This window comes from Stomoxys calcitrans, chromosome 2 (genome assembly GCF_963082655.1).
Source record: "Stomoxys calcitrans chromosome 2, idStoCalc2.1, whole genome shotgun sequence".
NCBI lineage: Eukaryota > Metazoa > Arthropoda > Insecta > Diptera > Muscidae > Stomoxys > Stomoxys calcitrans.
In genome coordinates this window covers 39,752,926-39,778,296 of record NC_081553.1, presented here as the reverse complement: position 1 = coordinate 39,778,296, position 25,371 = coordinate 39,752,926, and the positions used below count along the sequence as shown (strand labels likewise).

The 25,371-nt window shown below is 42.4% G+C and overlaps 1 protein-coding gene across 1 annotated transcript; it reads left to right on the top strand.

The window, feature by feature from the left end:
* The first annotated feature begins 2,630 nt into the window (after window positions 1-2,630).
* Window positions 2,631-12,911, top strand: LOC131994646 (uncharacterized). Its single transcript, XM_059361416.1, has 3 exons — window positions 2,631-7,094; window positions 8,191-8,506; window positions 12,880-12,911. Exons 1-3 carry the CDS (start codon window positions 2,631-2,633, stop codon window positions 12,909-12,911), a joined length of 4,812 nt encoding a protein of 1,603 aa, XP_059217399.1.
* Window positions 12,912-25,371: the final 12,460 nt, after the last annotated feature.

Genomic DNA, 25,371 nt, shown 5'->3' with positions numbered 1-25,371 from the left:
GCAATTTTCGCCTTGTTTAAAAATCATGTTATAATGATAATTTCCGCTTTAGCTCGACGGCAAATCGTTCTTGTTCAACCTCTGTCGTCAAACTGATAGGTAAGGCTTAGTCCGCCGAGAAATAAATCCAACTTATCATTATAATCCTAAATCGAGTGTTTTGTTTTTCTTGCTATTCTTTCTTTTCATTTGTCCATCTGGAACACTCTCCTTAATATATTTGGGGAGTCGCAAGTTCACAAGAAACCTGTTTTGTTTTGTATTTGCATTCGGCTCATCGTGTTCTATCTCCACTGCAGATCCATCCAGCTTCCATTTACACATCATCATTTTTGGTCCAATTCGAATCGGATCATTGCTTACGGAGAACACGCAGAGATTTCAATTCCAGATCATCGCCCATACCTATCATCGAACGGCAGCAACAGGTTAGTTTGCATTTATGCATTGCTTCTATGGTTATTCGTAGATAATGTGCTTTACAGTGAAGTAGATCAAGCTAATGAAACAAGTTAAATCAAATTTTGCACGTGGAACATAATTTATTACATTTGTGTTTCTGTAAAAACGTAAAGAGCGTGAGATTTTTAAAGATTTTAAATTCTGGAATGTCAGAAATTAGAAGTTTACAAGAAATCCAATAAAAAGTGTGACATCTGATCTGTACTACGATCGAATAATCATCAACTGTTTTGAGTCCACTAACAAAATCTGCCGATCCATGTCAGAGGCAGTTGGGGTCCATTTTTTATGAGAAAGCTGATCACCAAAAGCTGTCCGAAGTTTTTTCATCAAATGCATGACATGCAACTTTTCGTTTCAGGTGATTATATTTATACTTCATATTGCACATTTCTTGATAGCGATAATTTTTCATTATAACACATAAAGTGCTGTCGTGGCTGCTAGAACGCAACATAGTCATTTTAACAATGAAGTCCGTCTGTCTCTGCTGAGAATATTACAGGCACCCCGCCAATTCTAATTGTTTCGCTTCACTTCGTTTCTTTGGAAACCGACGTAGTCAACCAAATACCAATACTTTAGGGAGACTTCTTCTCTTGAGTGATGTACACTGGATTAATTACGAATTAATCTCGTAGGTTATATTGTGTTCGAGCATTATCACTCTCTTTATATGTCTCACTGTCTTTTGCATTGGAGAGCTTTTGTTTACAAAGACTTTCGCTGCGGACGAGAATAGCTGAAATCTGTGGTACCTTCACAAAAATACATACATATCGTAGTCAACTTTATTGCCGAATGGTCTTTTGAATATTAAGTGTTATATCCCAGTACACATAACGATAGCTGATGTATTGATATTTTAAGCGCATTATATACAGAGTTTATTAAGGAGACATGAGGAAATTTATTATTTGACCTTTATATCGAGTCCGTAGAAAAAGGTATGAGAAGTCCACCACAAGAACCATTTCAGCTCCGAGATTTGAACACCAGAAACATACAGCTTGTTTTTTAGTACTGTTGAATATTGCTGCATCAAGATCCATGCTCAGTGTTCACAGAATATGATGTATGTATGAGACTTTATCTTCCAGACTATTACATTTCTATTGAAGAATATTTTTGTATGACACTGTATGTGTTGCAATATTTTTTTGGGACCTAACATAGTCGTATTGGCAGCCAAGTCTGTCTGTCGCTGCTAGACATACAACCTCTCTTCTAGTAGCTACGAGCAGAGAGCTATTTTGCTATCTTATATATTTTGTTTCGTTCCATATAGCTCCATTAATAAAAATCCCATGTGCACACACTGTTGTTATGAGAGACGTAAGCTCTTGAGTGATGTTTTCTTTGAAGAGTGCTTGAAGTTGATCTCTTGAGTGATATTTTAATTCGAAGATTGGAAGTCCCATTTTATGTCTCTCTCTCTTTTTGCTTCTTCTTCCATGTTTTGTTTGGTTGCCATTCCAATCATAAGGTCAATGACCGTGGTTTCCAATAACTTTCGCTAAAGAGCTGAAACAGCTGACCGCTGTCGTATTTCTAAACAAACATACGCACATACTTATGGAAATTTTTTGAGTTTGAAGTTGAGACATCTTTTGGATATTTATATTAATACCGCATCCCAGCGAACACTTCCAATGTCTTTATAATATTCCTATTGACTGCATTTTTCTAAATTTATGAGGACATTTCGGAAGTGTTTTATATTGTGTCTGCAAGATTTCGTTTGACGAGCATTAGGCTCGGAAAAAATTGGAATATTTATACGAATAGAGGACGTTTCTACGATTTGATTTTCGAAGTTCACGCATTTTCCTACCATTATAAATGCTGAGACGTGTCTCTGTATAGGCTATCTTGCTCAGAGATATTTATCTTTTCGCTGTCCATATTTTGATTTTTTCTATCCTATTCGAAATTTTTTCTTAGCAGATCGTGGAATTTATTTCCTAATTTGTATTTAGTCATTGGTCGCTGCGTGTCCAGACGCAATTTGCTGTAATTGGGACAGATTCGTTTTCGACATATCCTTTTGTTTTTTCCGGAGAGGAGTGATCGAAGGATTCCTTCCGGATATTGGAGAAGGCCTCTGGATTTTGTCCAGATTTTGTTTGTGTTATTGCCTTTCGATTATAGTTTTATTCTACCACGAAATGTCTCTCAACAGATACATCAGGATTGCCGATAGAATGGTCGAGTTCGAGGCTTTCCTTAACGATAAGCAGGCTCCCATGTCCTCATCGTTTCTCCTCGAGACACATATGGAGGAATTGTCCAAAACCTGGGCGGAATTTAGAATCTCTTACGAGCAGTGCTTACAGGATATTGAAAGTGAGGCGGACGGGGAATTAGATGGGAAGGGCAATTCGGATGAGGCCTCGGAAGTGACTATGGTCAAGGCAAAATACAATAGCACCTATTCAACGTATTGTCGATGCCATGCACAATTACAGGAACTGCACTTCGCGTTAATGTCCCCAAAGCAAACCCGGAGTCCTCAGTCAATTCCTTGCCCGAACACTGGACTCATTACGGGCCCTTGCCCACAACCTGGGTTCAAACTGCCCCCTTGCGAGATACCTCTGTTTAGTGGTGACTACTCATCGTGGCCCACATTTAGGGACGTGTTTACGGCGGTCTGTTCGAAGAATTCAAGGTTAAGCGCAGTTGAAAAACTCTTCCACCTTAACCAAAGGACCCAAGGAGAACCCCATGACATAGTCAGCAAGTTCCCCCTGACCAATGAGAACTTTGAACTGGCTTGGAGTAACCTTTCCTCTCGATACGAGAACAAGCGGGTCCTGGTTAATATCCAGTTGAAATCCCTGTTTAATCTCCCACATATCACCACGGAATCTGGAGACTCGATTAAGAAGCTTCAGAGGGATATGAACTCTTGCATCTCATTACTTAAATTGTATGATATAGATGTTGAGAGCTGGGGACCGATCTTTGTGTTTATTTGTTCAAACCGTCTTCCGGATACTACGCTCACGCTGTGGGAGCAATCATTACCTGACAAGACCGGGATTCCGGAATGGTCTGAGTTAGATAGTTTTCTGACGAGTCGGCATCGAACACTCGAATCCGTGTCGGAGATTAGGAGAAAATATACCGCAGTCCCCAGTGGGAATTCTGTATCGAAGGGCAAGTCCAGTCCGAATCCGAACATGAAGAATATTCGGGCATTCCAGAACAATGTGAACCAAACCAAGTGCGTACTATGTCCGACTGAACTTCATGTTATAAGGAAATGTCCAAGGTTTTTGAATATGGATGTTGCCCATAGATTTGATGAGATTAAGAAGAATGCTCTGTGTATAAATTGCTTTTCGAAAGTGCATACCTTGAAAAAATGTACTAGCCGGTTTTCATGTGCGAAGTGCAATAAACGGCATAACACCCTACTTCACCGCGAAACTAGTAATCCCCCTTCTGATCCACCGGTCGTCAGCTCAAATGCTACCCAGGCTGTAGCAACTGCCTCAAATAGCTCGAATCAATCTGAAATACAGTCCACTAGTACGACCAATCCGGTCATACAAACTTGCTTTTCCAGCAGTTCAAGAGGAGTTCTCCTGGGCACTGCGCTTGTTAATATATCCCACGGGGAGTTGACGTACATAGCACGGGCGTTGGTAGACTCGGGTTCAGAGGGTACTTTCATGTCTGAAAAGCTATTCAACACACTTCGACTTCCTTTTAAACGTAGATCTGCTACGGTATCTGGTCTGAACAACACGATTTCTGCAGCTGTTCAGAAGGAATGTACCTTCACACTGGGGTCTATTAAAGACCCAGCGATCGAGATTTTCACGACGGCCCTGGTGGTGCCCCATTTATCGGGAGATCTCCCATCTCGTACCATTGACCCATCCATTATTTCGGAGATCCCGAAGATACCCCTCGCAGATCCCCGTTTCTTCAAGAGTTCGAATATCGATCTGTTGATTGGGGCGGATCTACTCCCTTCCATAATGCTCTCGGGCATTATTAGGGAAATCTGTGGGACATTAATGGCGCAGGAGACCGTCTTCGGCTGGATCCTTACAGGACCAGCACCTGCTCAACCTATCTCCACATTTTCCACGATTGTTTCATATTTTTGTGAAATCTCCTTAGACAAGGAAATTTCAAGGTTTTGGGAGGTGGAGGATCTTCCACGGAAGAAGTTTTTATCTCCAGAGGACATATTTTGTGAGAATCTATATACCACCACAACAAGAAGAAATCCAAATGGCAGATATGAGGTATCCCTCCCGTTCAAATCTGATTATCCAGAGGGGATAAGTATTGGAAAATCCAGAAATTGTGCGTTGGCTCAGTTTTTAAGAAACGAGGCCCGTTTGATGCGCAATTCCAGTTTTAAATTGGAATATGATCAAGTCTTGGATGAATATATATCCCTTGGACATATGTCCGAAATTCAGTCCAATGATGAGTCTAACCTGACGCGACACTATTACTTGCCTCATCACGCGGTTGTAAAACCCGAAAGTACCACCACCAAGGTACGTGTGGTATTTAATGCCTCTTCTTCATCATCCAATGGAGTTAGTCTCAATGATGTCCTTTATACAGGTCCGGTCTTGCAACAGGACCTTACAATCCTTATTCTTAAGTGGCGTTTTTTCCGATACGTCTTTAATGGTGACATAACTAAAATGTATCGACAGATTATGATAAACCCGGAACATTCTGCGTATCAACGCATTCTATTTCGCCGAAGTCCGAATGACACCATCAAGGACTATGAATTGAGGACTGTCACTTTCGGGGTTAACTGTGCCCCATTTTTAGCCATCCGCACAATGTTGCAATTGGCTGATGATGTCCAGATGACACATCCACTGGCAAGTGGAATTATTCGAAACTCCATGTACGTTGACGACGTCCTATCCGGAGCTCATTCAATTAAGGCTGCGATAGAAGCCAGGGATCAGTTAATTACTGCTTTAAAGTCCGCAGGTTTCTCTATCCGAAAATGGACATCAAACTCTAAGAAAATTATTACCGATCTTCCTCCAGATCAACTAATTAATGAGGATTTTCTCGAACTGGATGACAGTAGTATGGCAAAAACTCTTGGAATCCGATGGAATGCGCGGTCGGACTCCTTTTTTACTTTAAGTTGTCTTCCATCTCCATGTCTGTATACTAAGAGGGAAGTCCTTTCACAGATATCAAAGTTATTTGATCCTGCAGGATGGCTTGCACCTTATATCATTTTGGCCAAAATGATAATGCAAGAAATTTGGATCGAACGTACCGATTGGGATGACCAAATAACTGAGACGTCCTTGGAGAAATGGCAGTCGTTCTTATCTGCATACCAGTATATCGATTCTGTCAGAATACCACGTTGGTTCGATTATCAGCCCGGTAGTGAAATCCAATTCCATGGATTTAGCGATGCTTCAGAAAAAGCATACGCAGCTGCTCTTTATATCCGAGTTAAGAGCAAAGAATCCGTTTGCACCCACTTAGTATGCTCCAAAACCAAAGTAGCTCCTCTTAAGACTTTGTCCATCCCTCGATTGGAATTATGCGGGGCTACATTATTGGCAGAGATAATAGATCATATCATTCCGCAGCTACAGATTGATAGCTATTCCATTTTTTGTTGGACCGACTCCACAATTGTCCTTTCATGGCTAGCCAAACCACCTTGTTACTGGACAACATTTGTCGCAAACAGGGTGTCCAAAATAACTCAGGTTGTTAGTCCAAAGGACTGGTATCATGTACGATCGGAGTCTAATCCTGCCGACCTTGCGAGTAGAGGCTCTTATCCTCAGCACCTTGTTGACAACCACCTGTGGTGGTATGGGCCAGATTGGCTTTCGAGGCAGCCTGACAGCTGGCCAACGGTTAATGGCGGAATTTATGAAGCGATAGATATTGAGAGAAAATCTATCAAGGTCAACTTTTCCTTTTTCAGTAATTTTGAGGATATTCTTGGAAGGTTTTCGTCCCTGCCGAAGGCATTGCGGGTCGTTGCATATGTATATAGATTCTTCTATAGCACCCATCCAAATTTCCGCTCAGATTTTCACCGGTCGTCAAAGGATGTATCATCAACCGAAATAGCTCTTATTCAGTCAAGGCTTATAATAATGAGTCAAAAGGCTAGTTATCCAGATGAGTACTTGAATTTGTCCGCCAAAACGCAGATTGATCCTTCAAGTACAATTCTGAGTTTAAATCCTTTCATCGATCACGAAGGGGTTATGAGGGTTTGTGGAAGATTGACTTCATCGCCGTCGTTGACGTACGATGAACGACATCCCATTTTGCTTCCATACAATTGTCAATTTTCACGCCTGCTAGTGCGATTTATCCACGATATAAGTCTACATGGGGGTAATCAACTGGTCCTAAAGTTGATTCGTATGAAGTACTGGATCCCGAGGGCCAAGAATCTTATTAAGGCTGCCATAAACAAGTGTAAACCCTGCGTTATTTATAGGCACAAGTGCCATGAGCAGCTTATGTCCTCGCTTCCGCCAGAGAGGACGGAAATATCTCGTCCCTTCACTCATACCGGACTAGACTTTGCCGGCCCGTTTGACATAAAAAGCTTTTCCGGGAGAAATTGTCGCATGACGAAGGGCTACGTATGTGTCTTCGTCTGTTTCGCGACGAAGGCCATCCACCTTGAAGCCACTTCTGATCTCTCCACTCCTACATTCTTGGCCGCGTTTAGTCGATTTATATCCAGAAGAGGTTGCCCTCTTCACTTGCACTCCGATAATGGCACTACTTTTGTAGGAGCATCAAAGATTATATCCAAGGAATTTATTCAAGCCTCCCATAATGCTGTCACAGCTAATTATGCACACCAGAACTTGACATGGCACTTCATTCCGCCTGGAGCACCCCATATGGGTGGACTATGGGAGGCTGGAGTGAAAAGTTTCAAAATCCACTTCCGAAAGGTTGCCAGTAACTTCAAACATACGTTTGAAGAATTCCAAACCTTACTGTCCAAAATTGAGGCTTGTCTTAACTCTCGCCCAATATCTCCAATGTCCGAGAATCCGACCGACATGTCTGCTCTCACTCCTGGGCACTTCTTAATAGGCACACCTATCCTTGTGCCTATTGAACCTAACGTTCATGAAAATCCAATGTCTGTGATAAACAGGTGGCAACGGCTAAAAGTTATCCACCACCATTTTTGTAACCGCTGGAAGGATGAGTATCTCAAGGAGCTCCATAAGCGCCATAAATGGCAAACTCCCACAAAAGACCTTGAAACGAATACAATGGTGGTCATAAGAGAGGATAATCTACCTCCAAATTCTTGGCGATTAGGGAGAGTCTCCAAGGTTTATCCTGGCCCGGATAAAAGGGTTCGTGTAGCTGACATCCTTACGGAACGAGGCGTTGTTAAACGACCAATCACCAAACTTGTTTTGCTTCCATTCGTCACTTCACCTTAACTGCCTTCTACGAATAGCCTAGATATCATGAGTCCGCAGAATAAAATAGCAATCCTAAATCTTTTCGGAACCATACTTACAGTAAACCATGCGGAATCAAAAGCCCTCCTCCAGTACCAAACTCAATGAGTACGTCTGTCGAATATGCAGACAAAAACACGCGTTAAGGAAATGTAAAAGATTTTTGAATATGAACACGGCAAAACGTCTTCAGATAGTACAAACCTATGGATACTGCAGAAATTGTTTGGCACACTCTCATTCACAGGGATCATGTTTTACCAAAACTGGTTGCAAATACTGCCAAGGAAAACATCATAGCTTACTGCATCTGCATCCACGATTAAAAAAGGATAAACCTTCACGCCGTAAGCAAAGAACTCTTCGAGGGGAACCTGAGCCTAAACCATCAACCAGTGCTGCTGGAGCCGCACGAAACAGGTCCCAAAAAACCGAGTCAAAGGACAGGACAACACCAACCGAAACTGACTACAGTAATACCTCACTGTCCGCAATTCTGAAGCAAAATCTAATGACACTCCTTCCTACTGCCGTTGTCAAGATACTCAGCCCCAAAGGAGAACGTAAGATTCGCTGCCTTTTGGATACAGGGTCAAAATTCAGTTATATTTCAAAGAAGATAGTTGATTCTCTTGGTCTAACGACTTTGACTCTCGAAGAGGAGGCGATTTGCCCTCTCACGCTGGTCTCGATTTACGACTCTGGGGTCAAAATAGACACCACACTTCGAATGAATAATCGGATCAATATCCATACTCCCAGCAAATCACTGCCAAGAAACTTTACTCAAAATTTTCATAATCTTCTTCTATCAGACGAAAAGTTTTGCGAGTCTGCACCCATCGACGTAATACTCGGAGTCGATATTTATTCTCGAGTTATCACAGAAGGCATCCTTATCCGAACGGGGCTTCCGACAGCCCAAAATACCATCTTCGGCTGGACCCTTTATGGGATTTGTTCCTTATAAACATAGTTTAAAAAAAAAAAAAAAAAATCATTTGAAAACGAATTAAGGTCTTAAACTGAAATCAAAAGCTCACTACTCACTGAAATAAGCACATACTGAATACCAATGCATAATGTAAACTAATTTACTTATTTACAATTAGTATAAGTCCTCATGAATTACTACTTTCATACTATTAATTAATACAATATTGAATTTGAAATTAACTATTATATTATAATTAGAATTTTACACGATCATTGCGAATTTATCCTTACGATATGATTAACCTTCTGTTTGCAGAATTATATCCTGCAAGGGGGGCGGAATGTTTAGACCAAACCCTTGAAAATGTTGAAAGATTATATGAAAACCCTAATTCCTAATAAACTTTAAATAATCCCCATATACTTGAATTTGCCGTCATGAAACATATGTTCATGACGTTTATGGCAATTTTCGCCTTGTTTAAAAATCATGTTATAATGATAATTTCCGCTTTAGCTCGACGGCAAATCGTTCTTGTTCAACCTCTGTCGTCAAACTGATAGGTAAGGCTTAGTCCGCCGAGAAATAAATCCAACTTATCATTATAATCCTAAATCGAGTGTTTTGTTTTTCTTGCTATTCTTTCTTTTCATTTGTCCATCTGGAACACTCTCCTTAATATATTTGGGGAGTCGCAAGTTCACAAGAAACCTGTTTTGTTTTGTATTTGCATTCGGCTCATCGTGTTCTATCTCCACTGCAGATCCATCCAGCTTCCATTTACACATCATCAACCACCATGTTCCCGCTGCGATCGGTCCTTTGGACCGGAAAGAGCTTGCTCACCTACAGAAGCTTGATGAGGATCGCCACCTCCACATGAAAATGTGGTAATAACAACAACTACCATGACTGGCTGGTTTTATGTGGCGGTACTCGTTCGGGACATGTCTTCAAAAAGTACTCGTTCAGGCATCCAGTGACAAGATCTACAGCGGCCTCCTTGCGATTTCCAGAGGCCCCCTTGGGGGTCCCAGCGGTCTTCAGCGGCCGCTACAGCGGCCTTCTACAGCGGCTTCCTTGCGTTTTCCTGGGGACCCCTTGGGGGTCCCAGTTTCTGCATTTGTTTCCTGAAATTCTCCCAGTCGATCCTCTTCGGGTTTTATGTATGGTATCCTCTTCCTCCTCTCGTGCTCGACCTGAAAACATATCCCATAGTGATCCGAAAGAAGCTCTGGGTGGAAACGTTCCAATCCAAAACCTTCACCGAGTCACTATTCATCACAAGCATTATATATACAACCTGTTTCGGCCCGTGGACAAAATGTAATCAAAAAGTGACTGTGGTGTGCATTGGCGTCATTCCTTAACACAAGGTCATGCTCCCTCTCCCCGCATCCACTGGCCAGGACACGGGCTGTGTCTATAGGGGGGTTGTCCACATCGTAAGGTAGGTTCATGGAGGCCTGGACCACTAATGGTTTGCGGGGTCTCTCCTAGGCCACTGCCGTCAGGTCTCCTAGGCCCGTGGTCAAGATGTTATCAAAAAGTGACTGTGGTGTGCATTGGCGTCACCCCCTAGCACAAGGTCATGCTCCTTCTCCACGCACCAACTGACCAGGACACGGGCAGTGTCTGTAGGGCGGTTGTCCACATCGTAAGGTAGGTTCATGGAGGCCTGGACCACTAATGGTTTGCGGGGTCTCTCCTAGGCCACTGCCGTCAGGTCTTCATCGCTGAAACGAGAAATCAGAGTAAGGTTCAAATCCCTGTTAACTACGATACGGCTTCTAATCTTTCCTTCCACTGTGGGGGGAGATGAGATTCAGATTTCGTGAGTCCACGAATCTTGTTACCTCGTAACCACGGTTCCTAAACGATGGCCACATCAGTGCCATCTTTCCCCATAGCGCTCAGCAGGCAATCCGTGGCTGCCTCTGATTGCGGGGTCTTTCCTACGCCACTGCCTTCAGGTCTTCACCGCTGAAACAAGAAATCAGAGTAAGGTTTATATCCCTATTGGCTACGATACAGCTTCTAGTCTCTAAACGATGGCCACATCAGTGCCATCTCTCCCCATAGTGCTCAGCAGCCCATTCGTGGCTGCTTCTGATTTGCGGGGTCTTTCCTACACCACTGCCGTCAGGTTTTCATCGCTGAAACGAGAAATCAGAGTAAGGTTCAAATTCCTATTGGCTACGATACAGCTTCTAGTCTTTCCTTCCGCTGTGAGGGGAGATGAGATTCAGATTTCGTGAGTCCACGAACCTTGTTACCTCGTAACCACGGTTACTGAACGAGGGGCACATCAGTGCCATCTCTCCCCATAGCTCTGAGCAGCCCAGCCGTGGCTGCCTCTGAGTGGTGCAGGTTAATCTGCACTAACTTCAGGCAGCCCATGTTCCCTAGCTCTCTGGGTGGCGTTGTCATAATCGGCGGGCAGGACCATTCTCACCAGGTTTAAGCCGAACTTGATCTCTCCCAGCGAGGACTTCAGGAGTGCTAAAGATTCTGAACCTACTTTATACCTTTTTTTCTAACTCGAGCTGCAATTTTTCTAAGACAGCCCTGTTCTTGGGCCTTTTTCTATCCATACGTCATTAATGGGTTAATATCCAAAATCAGATTTAGTTACAGCGCCCATATATCGCCCATTTAACACATATAGTGTGAATGTAGTGTATTTTATAGTCGTAACTGCTCAACTTTTCCCTTATTTTGCGTATTTATGAGGAAAAATTCAATATATATAAAAAATTACGTTCACATATGCACTCCTAAATGGTTTATGTATCTTTGCTATTCGGTCCTTAGCAAAGGACCTTTCTCCCTCCTTTTCAATCTGTGGCATATGCAACAACTAAAATGGTGGGCTAATGTCAACTTGAAATTCGAAAGCAATATTCAAATGCTTACCCTTGCTACTCCAGAAGGAAAGAATCACGCACAGATCGATACGACGACATTGTGTAATGTTATGTCATTTTCCGGATGATGCTGATGTTGATGATGATGCTGATATTGGTGATGTGATGCTTGTTACATTTTCCAAATTGACCCCTTCTGTCAGAGGATGTTAATGCAAGATTTCATATGTGTGAGTGTCCGAGAGTTGGTGGTCGGTCACACATGCATGCCTTTTAACCACCTACAACATTTTCCACTTGGGCATTCTAGGAAAGCATTGTCCTGATGACGGGAGGACGTATACAACTTTGACCTATTTGGTGGTATAAGAAGGAGGTGTACTTTTTGGTTAGAAACATGAAAAGACATGAGGTTCGAGAATATGTCATAAGAATATGTCATAAAATACAGGAATTGAATTGTCTGCAATTTCAGGTATCAAAGAATGAAACTAGAAAAAATAAATTAAAAATTGGTTTGTTCCAAAAGTAGGCATGCACTATTCCAATGGAGTATGTTCTATAGCCTAAATGGACAGCCTAATCGTTTCTATATATAAAAGAGACTGGTGACTGCTCTATGCCCGGTCCAAACGGCTAAAGCTAGAACATTAAATTATGTACGAATGTTGGCCAGGTTATAATGACAGGGTTTGGTAATATTATTGGATTGCCCAAAAAGTAATTGCGGATTTTTTAAAAGAAAGTAAATGCATTTTTAATAGAACTTAGAATGAACTTTAATCAAATATACTTTTTTTACACTTTTTTCTAAAGCAAGCTAAAAGTAACAGCTGATAACTGACAGAAGAAAGAATGCAATAACAGAGTCACAAGCTGTGAAAAAATTTGGCAACGCCGACTATATGAAAAATCCGCAATTACTTTTTGGGCAACCCAATATTACATGAATGTGTCTCTAGGGCGAGCGGAAAGGGCTAGTATTATGAAATTTGGCACGAATAGAAATTGCAAAATCATAACAGAAGAGGCAGAAAACGTACATTTAGTGCCGCATAATACATGGAGCATTTTTTTGCAGGTTCTCAGGTAAACTATGGAAACACATATTTTTGGAAATTTGTATATACAGGTTCTAAAAAGTACCAACATGGTGGCAAATAGGAATACTTCTTACAGAACGAACAGATAGAGTCGAACTTCGAATTTTGCAAATGCAAATTTTGCCCATGAACATTCCACTAAGGAACAGGGGCAAACTTCTTACATATCAATGAGTTCAGTCCGATTCAAGTTTAAGCCCAATGAGATGGGACCTCTTATTTATAGCCAAGTCCGAACGGCGTGCCACATTGCGACACCTATTTGGAGAGAAGTTTTACATGATATTGTACGTCACAAATGTTGCCAGCATTAGAAGGGGAAACCCAACTGCGCTACGGTGGCTGTTGCAAATTAACGTGGATGAATAATCAAAATAGAGCTCTGAAACTTGACATGGAAAATATATAATGGTTGACTAAACGATTTTTCCAAAATTCGTTTATTATACCCTCCATCATAGGATAGGGGTATACTAGTTTTGTCGTTGCGTTTGTAACACATCGATATATTGATCTGAGACCCAACAAAGTATATATATTCTTGGTCGTCTTGACATTCTTATTCGATTTAGCCATGTCCGCCCGTCTGTCGGTCCATCCTTCCGTCTGTCAGTCGAAAGCACTCTTACCTTCGATGAAGTAAAGCTAGGCGCTTGAAATTTTGCACAAATACTTCTTATTGGTGTAGGTCGCTTTGGATTGTAAATGGGCCAAATTGGTCCATGTTTTGATATAGCCGCCATATAATCCGATCTTGGGTTTTGACTTTTTGGGATTCTAGAGGGCGCAATTCTTATTCGATTTGGCTGAAATGTTTCACCACGGTGTTTTATTTTGATTCCCAACAACTGTGCTAAGTATTTTGCACAAATACTTCTTATTGGTGTAGGTCGCTTTGGTTTGTAAATGGGCCAAATTGGTCCATGTTTTGATATAGCCGCCATATAATTCGATCTTGGGTTTTGACTTTTTGGGCTTCTAGAGGGCGTAATTCATATTCGATTTGGCTGAAATGTTTCACTACGGTGTTTTATTCTGATTCCCAACAACTGTGCTAAGTATGGTCTACATCAGTCCATAACCTGATATAGGTGTCATATACATCAAACTCCAGATTAGGCATCTTGAGCTACTAGAGGGCCCAAATCTCATTTCTGGCTGAAAGTTTGCACATATCGTTGAGGAACGACTTGCAATAACTGTTTCAAGTATGGTCTAAATCAGTCCATATCCTGATATAGCTGCCATATAAACCGATCTCCCGATAATACTTCTTGAGCTTCTCCCGGTAATACTTCTCGGGCGCCATTGTTATCCAATTTGGTGGAAATTTTGCACAATTTGTTTTGGTTTGTCTTCCAAACACTGTGCCAAATATGATCTAAATCTGTCTATAACCTGATATGGCCGCCATATAAACCGAACTCACGATTAGACTTCTTGAGCTTCTAAAGGGCGCAATTCTTATCCGATTTGGCTGAAATTTTGCGTAAGGTTTTTATATCCACCCCCGAAGGATGGGGGTATATTCATTTTGTCATTCCGTTTGCAACAAGTCGATATATCCATTTCCGACCCTATAAAGTATATATATTCTTGATCAGAGTATAAATCTAAGACAATCTAGCCATGTCCGTCCGTCTGTCTGTCTGTCTGTCTGTCTGTCTGTCTGTCTGTCTGTCCGTCTGTCCGTCTGTCTGTCTGTCCGTCCGTCTTTCTGTCCGTCCGTCCGTCTGTCCGTCTGTCTGTCTGTCCGTCCGTCTGTCTGTCCGTCCGTCTGTCCGTCCGTCTGTCCGTCCGTCTGTCCGTCCGTCTGTCCGTCCGTCTGTCCGTCCGTCTGTCTGTCTGTCCGTCCGTCCGCCCGTCTGTCCGTCCGTCTGTCCGTCCGTCTGTCCGTCCGTCTGTCCGTCCGTCTGTCCGTCCGTCTGTCCGTCCGTCTGTCCGTCTGTCCGTCCGTCTGTCCGTCTGTCCATCCGTCTGTCCGTCCGTCTGTCCGTCCGACTGTTTGTCCGTTCCTCCGTCCGTCTGTCCGTCCGTCTGTCCGCCCGAAAATGGGCTATATAAGGTCATAGGCCGATAAAAGCCACATTTATTATCCGATTTTGCCCATAAAAGGCGCAAATTTTGACAAAATCGGACTTATTGTCCGAGTTGTATTAGGCCCTTCAATATCCTTAATCTATTTTGCCCAGATCGGTCCAGATTTGAATATAGCTGCCATATAGACCGATATCCCGATTTAGGGTCTTAGGTCCATAAAAGGCGCATTTACTGACCGATGTCACTGAAATTTGGGACTGTGCATTAAATTAGGCCCCTCGACATCTTTCTGTAATATGGCACAAATCGGTCCCGATTTGGATATAGCTGCCATATAGACCGATCTCTCGATTTAAGGTCTTGGGCCCATAAAAGGTGCATTTATTGTCCGATGTCACCGAAAATTGGGACAGTGCGTTAAGTTAGGCCCCTCGCCATTTTTCAGTAATATGGTACAGATCGGTCCGGATTTGGATATAGCTGCCATATAGACCGATATCCCGATTTAAGGTCTTAGGCCCATAAGAAGTGCATTTATTGTCCGATTTTACCTTAATTTGGGACAGGGAGTTGCATTATGCTCTTCCACCACTTTCTGCATTTTGGCTCAGATCGGTCCAGATTTGGATATAGCTGTTATATAGACCGATCTCTCGATTTAAGGTATTGGACCCATAAAAGGTGCATTTCTTGTCCGAATTTGCCGAAATTGTGGACAGTGAGTTGCGTTAGGTCCTTCGACAGCCCTCTACAATTTGGCCGAGACCGCTTCAGATTTGGATATAGCTGCCATATAGTTCGATATCTCGATTAAAAGTCTTGGCCCCATAAAAGGCATATTATTAATACTATTTCGCCGAATTTTGACACAGTGACATATGTTAGGCTTTTCGGCAACCATCGGTCCATATTTTGATGTGGCTACCAAAAAGACCAATTTTTTTGTTTTGCAAGCTTGTACAATGACTTGTACTTCGTTAATTGCAAAATGCGAAGCCAATATCGGCCGAATTTTCAACAAATAATAATTAAAACTCGTATATCCTCGAAACCAGTGGAGATACTGTGTGCCTCAAATAGAAGTTTTTTGTAAAGAATTTTAAAAATCGGACCACAAATGGCAGCCCGAACAATTTTTCAAAATGCCGAGGTGACCAATTTTAGGTGTCGGCCCATCTAGGGCCTTGAAGTTTTGCACATGATCTCGATAACACCTCAGCTTTAACCGCTTTAAATTTCGAAGGGTTAAATCTAACCGTTCTCAAATGGCATGTATTTTACAAGTTGTTTTCGATTCTCTCCCATTATGTGTAGGGTGAAATGCTATAAATGTTCGCCCGTTTCCTGATTTCATTGGGCTGACTAAAATTGCCAGATCGATTTAGAATGTCAAGATAATCAATAATGGACCTATCTATATGCTGGAGGCTTTAAGAAGCTACAACCTGCTAGAAAAGCCCAGAAAAAAGTTGTACTAATTCCACAAAAATCCATTTTATAGCACATATTTTTACCATGCACTGTGAAAATCATCCTTAAACAAGATCAATTTGCAAATTATAAAGCACACTTTTCGGCGAATTAAAATCCACATAAAGCTTTTTCGTAAATAAATTCGTGTAACTTCGCTCATATCTAATGATTTTAAATATTTATAGCATATGTTTAGGCTGTACTACTAACAGTCTCTAACCAGGTCAGATATATCTCTTACCTTAGTATTGAACGAAAATCAACTAATTTCGTATTCCCTCCCACTCCACTCATGGAACCACTGTCCCAAGTCGTTTATTACAACAATTCCAATTTACCTATCTGTGAACATTTCCTAATGACAGACTGTAACGCCTTCTGGCATCGTTCGATACAAACGGTCGGTCCTTCGTATTCGAAAAATGTCTGTAATGTTGATTTGTTTGTTGGTTGGTGTTATTGTTAGTCAATGGCAAATGCATTGTTGTTCATCCTGCGACACAGACATTTCGGCAGTATAGTGTTCCGCACTATTGTCGGACAACAATAACATCTCATATCATATCACAAAGTAATGTTGTTAGTGTTCTTCTTGTTATTGTTGTTGTCAATGGTGGGTAGGACGCTAATATGTCTGTTTGTGCCAAAAATGTGACTTTGATTTGCAATTTATTGGCAAATGTTCACATTAGAACACATGTACAAGTCGGCACAAGGCTGACTGGCTTGCTGGTTCGCTGCCTGACGGACTGACTGGCGGTACCTATATGTTTGTTATGGTGTGTGTGTGTAAATATGTTGGTACATGTAAGAACCCACCTCCTCCCTCGTTGGTAACCCGGAAACATCACAACCACAAACATTAGGAGATATGTGTGTCCATAATCATCTTGTTTGTTGAAACTAGCAACAAGAGTGCACTGTGGTTTATGTTCAAGGAAAAGAAAGGAGATAAATAGGACAATTCGAAAGATAATTTATATCAACTAAAAATCTCCGTTCAAAGAATAGGAAGGATGTACAAGTATGGATTCCCTACCTGTAATGGAGGACGAAGCCGCATTCAAGCTGCTTAAGGAGAAAAATACCTTTTTTATGCTGAAGATTGGAGATCGAGAGGAATAGGTGAGAAGGCAAGCACACCGGTATCGGGTATCGTTCTTTTTCACTCCTGAAAACCTTGCAATGGAAGATCTGCATCACATCTCTATAGCGTTCCAAGCGCCTCGATCTTCTGCGCTCATTCTAAAATCTCTACCACCATGTTTCTTCGTCTGTCGAGAGATGGCCTTGTTTCTAAACTGCTTACTTAGTCCAAAGTAGCATCTGTTTGCCAGTATTATTCTTCGCTTAATCTGAAAACTGGTGTCATTCGTTTCGGTTATGGTGGTGCCGAGGTAGATAAAGTTACTGACTGTCTCAAAGTTGTGGTTCCCAACTATCTCCATTTTCTTTATCTGCTCAGTTGTGCAAGGCTTTTTGGGAGTTGAAACCATCCATTTCATCTTATCTCCATTTATTGCCAGACCCATTTTCACTGACTCTCTTTCGATTCTTTCAAAGGCTGCAGTTACTACATCCGGTGACCGACCTATGATATCGATGTCGTCGGCATAGGCGAGTAGCATGTGTGTGATTAGTGTGCCATATCTATTCACATATGCATCTCGTATATTCTTCTCCAGCAGGATGTTAAAGGGATCACACGATAGGCTGCCTCCTTGTCTGAAACCTCTTTTGGTATAAATGGTTCGAAGAGATTCTTTCCTATTCATACTGAGGGATGCTTATCAGCAAGTGTCATCCTGCAGAGTCTTATTAATTTTGCAGGGATACCAAACTCAGATATGGCTTGAAATACCTTTGAACGTATAGCGCTGTCGAAGGCGGCTTTATAGTCGACAAAGATATGGTAGGTGTTGATTTGTCCTTCTCGAGTCTTTTCCAGAATTTGCGGTAGTGTGAATATCGGTTCCAGGGTGGATTTACTAGGTCTTAAGCCGCATTGATAGGGCTCAGATCATTGAGCTGACTTAAGGTTTCAATCTTTCACACAGTACGCTCGAGAGTATCTTGTATGCGATGGGGAGGAGACTTATTCCTCTGTAGTTGGCACATTTCGTCTCGTCTCCTTTCTTGTGTACGGGACATAGTATCCTAAGCTTCCAATCATCGGGTATGCGTTCTTCTAACCAGATTGCGCAGATAAGCTGATGCATACTCCTTATTAGCGTGAAGCCTCCGTTCTTACATAGTTCAGCGGGTAACCCATCGGCTCCTGCTGCATTGTTGTTCTTAAGTCGGGTCACTGTTACTTGGACCTCATTCTGACTAGGAGGTAAATATTCTATACCATCATCAGGAATTGGTTGTGCGGTATCCTCTTTGCCGCCAAAGTCGGACACTAGCAGTTGGGTAAAATGTTCTTTCCATATCCTCAGCATGTTGTCTGTGTCAGTTACCAGATTTCCTTCTTTGTCTCTGCAGGAGGATGTGCCTGCACCAAAGCCATCGGTTTGGTGTTTAATTCTTTGGTGGAATTTCCGGACTTCATTCTGACTTCTGTACATCTCAATTCGGTCGCACTCACGTCTTTCCATTTCCTTTTTTTTGCGGAATAGACGTTTCTCCTCTCTCCTTTACTCACGATACCTCTCCTTCATCTGGCGCGTTGCTACTGATTACAGGGTTGCTCAATATGTCGCATTCTAGGCTTCAGTAGCATCTTGACACTCTTGGTCGTACCATGTGTTTCTTGGAGGAGGCTTCCGGTATCTAAGTACAGTTTTCGCGGCATGTCTCATGGAGTGGGCAATAGTTTGTCACTGCGCCATTATATCATCGGAACAAGGAGTGCTTTCATCAAGCATTTGGGTCAGTCGAGTGGAGTATGCCGCTGTCATCTGTTGTGTTGGGAGCTTTTCAATGTCCAGCTTCCGTGCAGTGTCAGATCGTACTTTCCTCGCCATGTTCAAACGGGTGCGAACCTTTGCTGCAACAAAGTAATGATCCGAATCTATATTCGCTCCACGAATCGATCGTACATCTAACACGCTGGATGAATGCCTTCCATCTATCACAACATGATCAATTTGGTTTCTCGTGTTTTGATCGAGTGACAGCCATGTGGCTTTGTGATAATTTCTGTGTTGAAATCTGGTGCTACTAACTACCATGTTTTTTGTCGCGGCGAAATCTATCAGCCTAAAGCCATTACTGAACGTTATCTGGAGGCGTTATGTGGAGGCTAAACTTTCCGTTACGTGGAGGCTAAACTTTCCGACTGTTGAATCAAAGATGTCTTCCTTACCTATTTTCGCATTAAAATCTCCCAGAACGATTTTAATATCATGGGCGGGGCAGCGGTCATATTCTCTCTCTAGGCGCTCGTAGAAAATATCCTTGGTCTGCTCGCCTTTGTCTTCCGTCGGGGCATGGGCACAAATAAGACTGATGTTGAAGAATTTGGCTTTTATGCGGATTGTGGCTAGCCACCGGAGTAAAGCTGGAGACTAAGTGTTTCAGTCTTCGACTAACCACAAATCCGCAGCCAAATTCATGCTTCGTGTTATGGCAGCTATAGTATAGTTCGTCACCGTTTGGTGTTGTAGTGACGCCATTCCCAGTCCATCGCACTTCCTGTAAGGCGGTAATATCTGCCATATACTTCTCTAATACATCCGCCAGCGCGTATACTGCACCTTCTCTATAGGGAGGGCGGATATTTCAGGTGTATATCCGCAAATCATGGTCCTTTTTTCGTTTGAGTGGATCGTCAACGTTGGGGGGGGGGGGGGGGGGGGGGGAGTCATTCTAATTTCGTCATTCTGTTTGTAACTTTTCGAAATATTCGTCTAAGACCCCATAATATCCCCCATATCTTCTTGATCGTCTTGACATTTTAAATCGAACTAGCTTTGTCCGTCCGTCTGTCCGTCCTTTCGTCCGTCTTTCTGTCGAAAGCACGCTAACTTTCGAAGGAGTAAAGCTGGCCGCTTGAAATTTTGCACAAATACTTCTTATTAGTAGTGGTCGTTTGGGATGGGTTGCAAATGGGCTGTATCAGTCCACGCTTTAATATAGCTGCCATATAAACCGATCTGGGATCTTGACTTCTTGAGCCGCTAGAGGGCACAATTCTTATCTTATTATTCTTATTTGGCTGAAATTTTGCGTGATGTGTTTATTTACGACTTCCAACAACTGTGCTGGTTGAAATCGGTCCATAACCAGATATAGCTGTCATATAAACCTATCTGGGGTCTTGACTTCTTGAACCGCTAGAGGCACAATTTTTATCCGAGTTGGCTGAAATTTTGCATGAAGTGTTTTATTATGACTTCCAACAACTGTGCTGGTTGAAATCGGTCCATAACCGTATATAGCTGTCATATAAACTTATCTGGGGTCTTGACTTCTTGAGCCACTAGAGGCACAATTCTTATCCGAGTGGGCTGAAATTTTGCATGAAGTGTTTTATTATGACTTCCAACAACTGTGCTGAGTATGGTTGAAATCGGTCCATAACCTGATATAGCTGTAAAAAAAACCTATCTGTGATCTTGACTTCTTGAGCTTCTAGAGTGCGCAAATTCCTATCCGAATTGGCTGAAATATTGCACGACGTGTTTTGTTATGACTTTCAACAACTGTGCTTAGAATAATTCAAATCGGTCCCTAACCTGATATAGACGCCATATAAACCAATCTGGGGTCTTGACTTCTTGATCCAGTAGAGGGCGCAATTATTATCCGATTTAGTTGAATTTTTGCATGAGGTGTTTTGTTATGACTTTCAACAATTGTGCTAAGAAGAGTCCAAATCGGTCCTTAACCTGATATAGCTGCAATATAAACCGATTTGGGATCTTGACTTCTTGAGCCTCTAGAGGTCGCAATGGCTTCTCTCATGACCTTTAACATACGTGTCGAATATGGCCTGAATCGGTTCATAGCCTAATACAGCTCCCCTATAAACCGATCTCCCTATTTTACTTCTTCATCCCCTAAAGTGCGCACACAATGACTTCTACTATGGTCTCCAATATTCAGTTCAATTATGGTCCAAAATGAACCATTACTTGATTTTGTTCCAATAACATAGCAATTTTTTTCTTTTATCCTCTGTTTGCCTAAAAAGAGATACCGTGGCAAGAGCTAGACAAATACGACCAATGGTGTAGGGTATATAAGATTCGGCCCGGCCGAACTTTGCATGCTTTTACTTGATACTATTCCTTTGTTTCTCATAGTTGTCCGGGGGCGGGTTCTGTGGGCGAGTCGTTGTGGCGAGTCGCTTACTTCAAGATCCGAAGCTCGCCCCCAGCCGCCCCTAACATGGGAACAGACGCTGATGTTGGCCTATGGTTATTTTAAGACGCCAATAACTAGCCTTGTCATCTCGAGTATCATTGGCACTCAGTATTGAATTAAGAGCCAGTGCCACCTGACTCCTCACTGAGACTCTCCTCTCGAAAATAGCTGACTGCTCGCATTTGCAGCTACTCCGCATAAAAACGGAAACCTGCATATATTGCCATCGATTCCCCTCGAAACAAAACCACTGTGCCTCTTTTAGAAAACTGCGAACCAAAAAAGTGTTTTGCAAAACTTGCGGGTGGGCTGTTTTAACAACTTGTTTTAGTTCATGTTTATCGGGAAACTGCAGTGTAAAAAAAAACAAAACAGAAAGCGCGGCGACGAAATGTTGATGCCAACCAAAATGAAGTTGTCGGCCTGTTAGCCAAAGCCAAAACGTAACAACCCGCTAGCTCGCCTGCTTGCTGGCCTCTCTGCAAAGTTGGCCAGCGTATGAATATTTGTCGTAGCTGTTGATGTGGTTGTTTTTGTTTTACGCTAACGAAAATGTAATTTTATTGTGTCTCAAAGCCAACACCACACATTGTTGCTCTCCGCACACACACACACACGCACAAACACACACACAATGTCCTTAGCCATGTTGTTGTTGGCATAATGATGCTGTTGTTGTTGTTGCTGCTGGTGTCATTGATGTTGCATGGCTCTTGTTGTCGCTGGTTGCCTGTCAGTGTTATTGCAATTATCGTTGAGATTTATCGCTTTTTCGTTTCACAATACGTCAAAAATTTTTATGCGTTTTTCGACGTTCTGACTGCGTTTTTTTTCCCTCTTTTGGATTTTGAGTGGCTGTGCTTTGTTTTAGTTTTAGACATTGTCGTCATTATTGTGTTACAACAGTGAAAGAGACGACCTCCGTCCGTCCATATGGCTAAGCAAATAATAGCAAACAGTTTTGCATGTCTTGTTGCTCCAGAGCAGTGGTGGGCACACTAAGCCACACTACACACTATTTCCAAGACCCTTGGGTTTAAGTTCTTGTGCACGCACACAAAAAGGTGTAATAGCATGTGTGTAGCTGCCCACCACTGCTCTAGAGGTTCATTGCAATATATTGGAGTGGGAGTAGGTGGTAGAGGCGTTGGCTTAGTTTCCATGCGTATGCTTGGCATTTTTGTTTTGTGCAAAAGATATCCCTTATGCTTCTATCGCGATTTTCACTAAATTGACTTTTGTTTTGTATGGCAATTTCCAATTGCAATTGCTATGGAATGCATAGCCACAGCCACGTCCTCTGCACTTGGAGTGCATATGTTACCCAAAAATTTAGACAGACGTTGGCTGTCATAATTTTGTTGAGACAAGTCATACCACACCACCACAGATAATTACAATATTTTCTCCATTTGGACAAATGACATTTTTTTACTCTCTCTATATTGGAATTTAACAAATTTCTTTGTCTTCTGTTGGGTGGGTGGTCATCTAAATGTGTGAAAGCTTGACATGATATGCAATTAACCAAACAGCTTCATAATATGAGTTTGGTATCCATGATGGCCTAATTAGGAGATGGTTATACGAAACGCATATTTGAATAGTTTTGACACACTTTTTTTCTCTTTTATGCCGCTGATATTGGCATCATATGTCGATCAAATCAAAATAGGCTAGGTTGCAATGAGGGTGCTAATACGCCCTATGCCACTATGGACCTACACCTAAGCTAGTGATCGGCTTGTCTCCAGCTTTATTCCGGTGGATGAGAGGCTAGCCACAATCCGCATAAAAGACAAATTCTTCAACATCAGCCTTATTTGTGCCCATGCCCCGACGGAAGACAAAGACGAGCAGACCAAGGATATTTTCTACGAGCGCTTGGAGAAAGAATATGAACGCTGCCCTGCCCATGATATTAAAATCGTTCTGGGAGATTTTAATGCGAAGATAGGGAAGGAAGAACTTTTTAGTCCAACAGTCGGAAAGTTTAGCCTCCACGAGATAACGTTCAGTAATGGGTTGAGCATGATAGATTTCGCCAAAAACATGGTAGTTAGTAGCATCAGATTTCAACACAGAAATAATCACAAAGCCTCATGGCTGTCACCCGATCAAGACACGAGAAACCAAATTGATCACTTTGTGATAGATGGAAGGCATTCATCCAGCGTGTTAGATGTACGATCGATCCGAGGAGCGGATATAGATTCGGATCATTACCTTGTTGTAGCAAAGGATCGCCCCCGTTTGAACATGGCGAGGAAAGTACGATCTGACACTCCACGGAAGCTGGACATTGAAAAGCTGCACAACACAACAGATGTCAGCGGCATACTCCACTCGACTGACCCAAATGCTTGATGAAAGCACTCCTTGTTCCGATGATATAATGGCGCAGTGGCAAACTATTACCCAAAATGAAAATTCAATTTTGCCCATGAACACTAAGGAACAGGGGCAAATTTCTCACATATCAATGAGTGCAGTCCGATTCAATTTTAAGCTCAATGATAAGGGGCCTCCTTTTTATAGCCGAGTCCAAACTGCGTGCTGCAGTGCGATAGCTTTTTAGAGAGAAGTTTTACATGGCATAGTACCTCACAAATGTTGGCAGCATTAGGAGGGGAAAACCACCGCTGAACATTTTTTTTGATGGTCTCGCCAGGATTCGAACCAGGCGTTCAGCATCATAGGCGGACATGCTAACCTCTGCGCTGCGGTGGCAAACTATTACCCACTTCATGAAATATGCCCCGAAATCCGTACTTAGGTACCGGAAGCCTCCTTCAAGAAATCCATGGTACGACCAAGAGTGTCGAGATGCTACTGAAGCCTAGAATGCGACATATAGAGCAACACTGCAGTCAGTAGCAAAGCGCCAGATGAAGGAGAGGTATTGTGAGAAAAGTAGAGAGGAGAAACGTCTATTCCGCAGAAAGGAAATGGAAAGACGTGAGTGTGAACGAAATGAGATGTACAGGAGTCAGAATGAATTCCGAAAAATTCTACCAAAGTATTAAAAATCAAACCAATGGCTTTGATGCAGGCATATCCTCCTGCAGAGACAGAGAAGGGAATCTGGTAACTGACACAGATAACATGCTGAGGATATGGAAAGAACATTTTACCCAACTGCTAGTGTCCGATGTTGGCGGCAAAGACGATACCGCACAACCAATTCCTGATGATGGTATAGAATATTTACCTCCTAGTCAGAATGAGGTCCAAGTAGCAGTGACCCGACGAAAGAACAACAATGCAGCAGGAGCCGATGGGTTACCCTCAGAACTATTTAAAACCGAAGGCGACACGCTGATAAGGCGTTTGCATCAGCTTATCTGAGCAATCTGGCTAGAAGAACGCATACCCGATTATTGGAAGCTTTGCATACTATGTCCCATACACAAGAAAGGAGACAAGACGGAATGTGCCAACTACAATGGAAAAAGTCTCCTCCCCATCGCATACAAGATACTCTCGAGCGTACTGTGTGAAGGATTAAAACCTAAAGTCAATGAGATAATTGGACCCTATCGATGAGGCTTTAGACCTGGTAAATCCACCTTGGACCCGATATTCACACCGCGCCAAATTCTGGAAAAGACCCAAGAAGGACAAATCAACGCCTACCATCTCTTTGTCGACAACAAAGCCGCCTTCAACACTCCTTTACGTTCAAAGGCCAAGCC

Bases quoted from the DNA above. Each gene is read 5' to 3' on its own strand.
- LOC131994646 (XM_059361416.1), top strand. From the start codon at position 2,631: ATGTCTCTCAACAGATACATCAGGATTGCCGATAGAATGGTCGAGTTC. The intron at 7,095-8,190 runs GTATGTGTCTTC...TCTCATTCACAG, and splicing joins GTCGCATGACGAAGGGCTAC to GGATCATGTTTTACCAAAAC. The intron at 8,507-12,879 runs GTAAGATTCGCT...TTGTATATACAG, and splicing joins ACTCAGCCCCAAAGGAGAAC to GTTCTAAAAAGTACCAACAT.